This window comes from Excalfactoria chinensis, chromosome 13, assembly GCF_039878825.1.
Source record: "Excalfactoria chinensis isolate bCotChi1 chromosome 13, bCotChi1.hap2, whole genome shotgun sequence".
NCBI classification, from domain to species: domain Eukaryota; kingdom Metazoa; phylum Chordata; class Aves; order Galliformes; family Phasianidae; genus Excalfactoria; species Excalfactoria chinensis.
Window position 1 is genome coordinate 5394342 of NC_092837.1, and position 7138 is coordinate 5401479.

The window sequence follows — 7138 nt, forward strand, 5'->3', positions numbered from 1 at the left end:
TGCACGGGGCTGGGGTGAGGCAGGAGCTGCTGGGGGGGAACCCCTGAGGAAGAGATGGGTTGGAGTTAGGATTAGCGCTTACTGTGGGGTACTTGGGGGAAGGTGCTAGTCTGGGGGCCGTTTGGTTCTGTTCCGGGGGGGCTGCGCTTTCGGTTTTGTCTTCAGTACCTGGGGGGGCCGTGTCCTGCTCACCCCCTCCTCAGCACCCCAAATGCCCCCTGGGCTGGGGGCAGGGTGCCGTGATTGAAGCAGGAAATCCTGTGGTTTGGAAATGGGCTCTGAACAAAAGGGGTTGGAGTGTCCTGTCTCACAGCTGCTGCCAAAGAGAGCAGGTTCCTCTGCACGTTTTGATTGCAATGATTTTTTTAAAAGGCTCTAAAATAAATAGAAAGGAAATGGAGAGGGAAAGGGAAAAGGAGAAAGAGTCCTGATCTGAAAACAAACCCAACTTCATACCCAGCACTGCTGAAATAAGCATCCCAACCCGATCACAAGGCTGTGTCTGTATGGAAACACTGCCAGTTTTTGTCAACAAGTTTCTATTCTGACATTGTCCAAACGGCCCCTGGGAGCCGTCCCAGAGCAGGAGGTGACGGAGGTGCTGGAGGTGCTCCGTCACTGCGCTGCCAGGCGGTGCTCCTGGTAACCCTACGGGATGGTGGGAACACCTCTCTTCCCAGTGGGATTGGGAAATGTCACTGGGATCAGAGGGTGGGGACCAGCGGGACCAGATGCCGCGTCCTCCCTGGGTAGATGCTGCTTCACCTGGGTGAAGTTTGTGAGTCAGAGCTGCTTCCTGGCATCGGTCCTATGGTTGGAACCACCGGGAGCGTCCCTGCTCTTATCTCCCTGCAGCAATGCGCGGGGCAGGTCTCCATCCCCATGGAGAGCACTTATTTGGCAGGCCGAGAAGATTGCTGCTGGGATAAAGACTGTGAGGAGCTGGGCTCCACCTCTCCGGGGTTAGTTAAAAATCCCGGTCCAGATTTCGGTGGTGAGCGCAAAAGGATGGGTGTATTTTTGTGCCGAAGTCACATTGCTGGAACAGAAGCTGCTGTGCACACAGCTGAGTGTCCAGCTGGCATCGTGCCTCACACATTTGCTGTTGGGAACTTGGGGTGGTTGTGGGGTGCACAGGGAATGTGCTGAGGTGTCCCTGCAGTTCAGAGCCTGGCTGCAGATGGGGCTTCTCTTGGCTGTGGCAGCATTGTAGGAGGTGTGGGGGCAGAGATGGGGCTTGGAAAGGGGCACATGCGTTGGGGCCGGCCCCAGCGCCCCACTTCTGTAGCCCCTGTATAACCTGTATATTACTCGCTGTCTGGACTGCCCCAAAGCTCTCTGACTTTAACTTCATTTTTAGCAATTTCTCCGTTTCTCCAGTCTTTCCTGTGTGGGCTGCAGGGGATGTGTCCCGCTGGAGGTTTCCCTGTCAGCCTTGCTGCCTCTGCCCCTTCCCTTCAGCTCCTAAGCATGATTTGCTCCCTTTGCAGGGTTTGGAGTTGGCCCCAATGACTTTCTACCACTGAACACCTTTCCAGCTGGGTGATGGCAGGACAGAATCGATGCGATGTCCGCTGCTGACTGCAGGTAGGGTCTATAAGGGTCTTTCTGACTCCAATGGTTCTGCAATTGTATGAGTGGATGTTCTCAGCACCTGGAGACATCTCAAGGGCTTTGACTGGAAAAGGGAACCTGGGGAGGTTTATCTCACACCCAGCTAAATTGCTGTAAGCAGGGCACCTGATGACCCTTTGCGGAGTTAATTTGTACCAGTGGTGCTTTCAAGTGTTTGCCAAAGCTGATGGATAAGAGAAGGACTTACGCAAGCTACTGAAATAGCCTGGCTCTCCTTCCAGCCCCAGCTGCACTGGGGTGGGTGCAGGGGGTGCCAGCATAGGAGTTTGCATCTGAAGCCCTGGTGAGGTTTGTGGTTGAGCCCTTTGGCCCCTGTGCTTTGCTCAGGGATTGCTGCTGTAAACAAGCCATGAAGTCACCATCCCCGCTGCCCATCCATCCGCTGCTTTCCTTCTATGCAAATCGAAGATGTTTGGCCAGAACTGTGCAGACCTCGTGACTCGGGTGCTGCACGGGTGGGAGAGCTCTGCAGCCCTGTCTGAAATGAGGGCCCTGAAAGCAGCTCCTTCTGTGTGGATCTGGGTCGCACCTGCTGCTGCCCCCAGGGAAAAAGCAGTGATTCCACAGCATTCCTGCCTCTGTTAATTTCCTACTGGGGAGAGGCGTGCTTAACCTGCCATTAGAACACTTTCTTCTCTTCTTGTTTTTCTTTTTCTTTTTCACATGGAAAAAATGCAGTGGGGAAAGGATGGGGGCGGAGGACAAAACCTCCTGCCATAGAAAATGAGGGACACGGTGTAGAGGCTCAAGCATAGCTGCGCCCACACCTCTCCCCGTGCATCCCCATCCCTGTTGCTGTGCTCAGGGGCCTCAAAGTGAAAACCAATCCTGGGTATAACTTCCCCCCTCCCCAGGAGTTGGAGGAGGGCAGGCAGGAATGGGGCTATTTATTCCTAGCCCTTAAGCCAGAGAGGGGTGATCGGTGACAGTTGTCGTTGATGGTGGGAGCAGCATCCATCCATCCCTGCACGCTCCCTGCGTGCTGCCAGCAGGCCGTGCTGCTAAATAAGGATGGAAAGCTAAAAATAGAGCCCAGCAGGGGCTGGGATGAGCCCAGGACTGGAAGCGGTGCGGGAAGGTCAGCGGGTGTCTGCATTCGAGGGTGGGGGGGGGCAGGGGGAAATGGCTGAGAGCAGCCTCGTTCGTATCCCCCCTGCCCACCACTAACCCCGCTGCCAATGGGGGGAGGCAGAACAGCTGGGGAACGGCAACCAGAGGGGGAGGAGTGGGACCGGGCAGGGTAGCAAATCCCCCCAGCTGCGTGCCCCCACCCCACTGTAGCACGCACGGCATCGGGTTCTGACAGCCCCGCTACTGGGGATATGGGAGTTTAGCGGTGTGGGGTGGGAGCGGCCGCAGCTCACGGCTGTGGGGTTGGATTTGGGGGAGCTGAATGCTCACCCCGTGCTGCCTGGGAACCGCTTCCCGTCCCAGCATCCCCGCGCTCCAGTCCCGCTCTTTGCAAAATAAAGGAATAACCCAAAGCAACCCACACAAGGGAGGAACTGAAAAAAAAAGAGGGCAGGACAGTGTGTGAGCACGCACGGGCGGAGGGAGGAGAATCAGGAGATGGGCCGGGCGAGCAGATAGCAGGGTACAGCCCAGCACTGCGCTGCCGGCCGCACTGCTTTCCTTCTCGCTCTCCTCTCCTTCTCGCTCTCCTCCTGCATTGCTCCCCTTTCCCCCCAAGGACGATGCTGTTGGCGGGGCTGTTCCTGGCGCTATGCGCGGTGTCGGTGTGCCCGGCGGTGCTCGGTTCTGCGCGGCCGCAGCTGCTGGTGGAGAGGAGCGGCTCCAGGATGCTGCGGAAGGTGAGAGGGACCGGCCCTGCCTCGCTGCTGCGGGGAGAGGGGACGGGGGAGTGAGGGGGCTGCGGGGTGAAGAGGGAACCCACAAACACCCCCACGCCCTGGGGACGGGGCTGCAGCTTCGCGCTCGGCCTCAGCCCAACTCCCAACGGAGTGGAATGTCAGTGTGGCTCCATCCCTTCGGCCGTAGCCCGGCGGCCTCCTTTCGCTCGGCTCTATCGCTCCTATCTGTGCGCCTTCCCGACGCGCAGTCCTGGTTCCCACGCACAGAACCGACACGCACCGCTTGGAGCACACAGAGGGAAACACTCAGGCCGCTTTGGGGAACCTCTGCGTGACTTTCACGTGGTGTGGAGGGAAAGATCTCTTTTTTGTTTTCCTGAGAAGCTGATGTTGCTTGGGGAGGGGGTCGGCAGGTTGGATGGGGAGCTGAGAAGCAGCAGGAGGGGCTGTGCACAGCCTCACTCACCCACGCTGCACCGTTCCCCTCCGGTGGAGCCTCTCTGCCTGCAGACCCGCGGGTGGGGAGGAGCAGGGGCTCAGGGCTCTTGCAAAAGTCGGATGTGCTGCTGCCCCATGTCCTGGCTTGCCCTGCACGCAGGTTGTGTGGGCAGCCATGACGCTGGCGTGGCTGGTGCACAGTGGGGCTCATGGCCTCACCAGGACATGCAGCCTCAGAAAGTCTTACAGCTTCACCAGGACACTCAGCCACCATCAGTTCCAGGGCAGCTGCAGCCAAGCTTGCTCGGGGTGCACAGCCCAGGCATCCTCACACCTCAGCCCTGACTGATCTTCCCTCTGTGGTTTCCATACTCCTCTCTGCTCTACCGGCTCTCCCAGTCCTGGAAGCTGGGATTCCCCATGGTGCAGCCAGTGGGGCAGGAGCTGCTGGCACTGCTGGCACCGAGCACCGCTTTACTCCACACTTTGCATTCTGAGCCCCCAGCCCACAGAGCTGCTCAGCAGGGCACACAGGCTGTGTCTCCCACCTGAGTGCATCCCGTGGCTTTCCATTACCCCACAGGTCTTGCCAGGCTCCCTTGGCCAGTCACTGAACTGGCTCAACATCAGAGCCACGAGGTGTCTGGAGGAGCAGTGAGCAGCGGGATGAGTCAGGCCCGGCAGCCTTCCTCAAGCACCATATGAGTATGGGAATATTAAACCCCATTTGAAGTGCAAAGTGTGAACCAGTTCCCACAACAGGGCTTGCCTGGGGGCTGCTCCAACCCCAGCACTCCGAGAGCATGCAGCTCCTGCTGCTCCACTGGCTCTTGCCTTTGCTTTCACAACCCCTGCTCTGCCACTGGAGCTGGCGTGAAGAATAACGTTCACCTTCTTTGCATGCAAAGCGTTTCCAGGCTGGGGTGGAAATTGCAGCCTGGAAACACTGTTTTGGAGAAAATGAGCACAAAGGGGGGTTGTTATAATTGCTTGCTGATGGAGGGTTCCTGAAACATCCTGAGGCTGACTGAGTTGGAAGTCTGAGAAGCATGGAGGGTAAATGGCACTGGATTTTTTGGGGGTGGATGAAGGTTGTGTTCTGTTTGTGATGAGCCCAACCCCGCAAATCCAGGGCAAAGTTTAGGATCTGCCTCTCCTGTCCCTGGTGCTGCAGGTTGGTGGCTTTTCCTGGGAGGACTGCGGTAATGGGCGGGATCCCGTCGTGCTCAAGAGCCTCTCAGTGGCACCCGACCCCATCAGCATCCCGGGGACCCTGCGCATCAGTGCGGCCGCGAGCTGCAGCAAGGCCATGGCCTCCCCCCTGAAGGTGGGTATGGGGACAAGGGAGGGCAGCAAGCCTCACGACCCCACAGGAGCCGGGAAATGCCCGGGGATGGGGATGGGAACGGGCAAACCTTGGGGACGTCAGGGGCACGGTGCCCTCTCCTGGCCGGATGGTATGGGGCAGCGACAAGAGGGAAGGACCCGGGGTTTGCTCAGAGGGTCAGGATAAAGGAAGAGGAACCAATGGGATGAGAGGAACTGAAAGCAGAATTAAGGCACCCGTAAGGTTCCATAGGTCAGGAGGGGAGGGCTGGGTGACAGCTGCCGTTTCTTACAGGCAGTGCTGGTGGTGGAGAAGGCCTTGGGTGACCTCTGGATCCAGCTGCCCTGCATTGAGAAGATGGGCAGCTGCACCTATGACGATGTGTGCGCCGTCCTCGACGACTTCATCCCACCTGGCACATCCTGCCCGGAGCCGCTGCTCACCTACGGCATCCCCTGCCACTGCCCCTTCAAGGCGGTACGTCCCACAACCAGGTGCTCTCAGTGCTGTGGGGTCAGTGTTGGCTCACGCAGCCCCTCTCTCTGCAGGGCTCCTATTCACTGCCTGCCAGCGACTTCGTCCTGCCTGACGTCGAGCTGCCCTCCTGGATGACCAACGGAAACTACCGCGTGCGGGCGGTTGTCAGCAACAAGGGGCAGGAGCTTGCCTGCATCAAGCTGGGCTTCTCCCTGCAGTCCCAGTGAGGGGTTGGGGGCATCCCTCCTCCTCTCCCCACTGCCTTTTTAATTCATCTCATTCCATCCATCCCATCCTCATCCCTTCTCCATCCCATCCCATGTCTGCTACCCTGTCTGTCCATACACCTCCACCACCCCATCCCTCCCTGTGGTCCCAAACTGACACCTGAAGCAGGAGGAGAGGAAAGCTTTGGGTGGGCTCAGGAGCTCTGCTCAGCCCTGTACCTGCAGGGTCAGAGAGAGTGCTGCCAGGAGGAGGTCCCCCCTGTGTACCCACCCCATGAACCCTCTCCTACCGAGCACAGAAGGTCTCCCCTTGCTTTCCCTCTGTCCCTGACTCCACCACCAGTGTCCCCAGCTTGGAATGGGGTGGCTTTGGAGCCTACCCCCAGCCTTTTGGGGTAACATCTTTCTACTCTCTTACCCCTTTTCTTCTTCTTCTTTTTTTTTTTCCTAACTTTTCTTAATGCCATCATGGGATTTTCAGACAAAAGCATTCCAGGGAAAAGCAATACTTCTTGAAGGTGGAAAGGAGGGAGCGTGTGGGGAATGCAGGGGCTGGAGGGGGGTGCACGGTGAGCTGAGCAGGTGTCCACACCCACCTCTACTGAAGCACAGGTGCAGGTCCCACTCATCTCACTTTGCCACTGGGATGGAGCTGCATCAGAGTGCTGTACTCCAGCACAGAACCAGCAGCCCAGGTCCTATCTGGGGACCCCTCAGCCTGGCTGACACTGCTGTGACCCCTTCCTCCCCCCCCTGTGCCTGTATCAGCTCTGGAGGTGCAGGTGACCCATCACCACCACTTCCATCACTCCCTGCCCAACACCTTGTAGGGTTGCTCTTCCTCCTGGCTCCGTGTGTGCCTTAATTCCATCATGGAGCAATGGGAGGTACTTTGCCTGCAGCTGTGCTCCCTGTGCTCAGTGCTCTGAGCTCTCCCCATCTCACCCTGCTGCTGCTGGTGCAGCACTGGGGTCGTTCTGCTTGGAGGGGAGCTCACCTTCCCACCCTGCTACTGCTGCTTCTCTGCTCACAGCCCGTGCCCCAATGGCACCCTCCTTTCAGGCAGGTTCCTAATAAATCTTTTTACCAGAAAGTGGAGCTGGTGCCTTGTGGGGCTGGGAGGGCAGAAACTGGGATGAAGTGGAGGTGGTATGGGGAAGCAGGGTGGAGGGAGGAGGTGCTGGGACATACTGGTGGGACATGCTGGTAGAACATGCTTGTGG

General features: G+C 58.2%; 1 protein-coding gene across 2 annotated transcripts; it reads left to right on the forward strand.

Moving 5' to 3' along the window:
- Positions 1-2694: 2694 nt before the first annotated feature.
- On the forward strand, positions 2695-7013 carry GM2A (ganglioside GM2 activator). 2 transcript variants are annotated; one of them, XM_072348362.1, is made up of 5 exons: positions 2695-2713; positions 3326-3446; positions 5059-5211; positions 5506-5688; positions 5760-7013. In XM_072348362.1, exons 2-5 carry the CDS (start codon positions 3330-3332, stop codon positions 5913-5915), a joined length of 609 nt encoding a protein of 202 aa, XP_072204463.1. In that variant the 5' UTR covers positions 2695-2713; positions 3326-3329; the 3' UTR covers positions 5916-7013. The 2 variants fall into 2 exon arrangements, with proteins under 2 accessions (XP_072204463.1, XP_072204462.1); XM_072348361.1 differs by lacking the exon at positions 2695-2713 and adding an exon at positions 3140-3229.
- Positions 7014-7138: the final 125 nt, after the last annotated feature.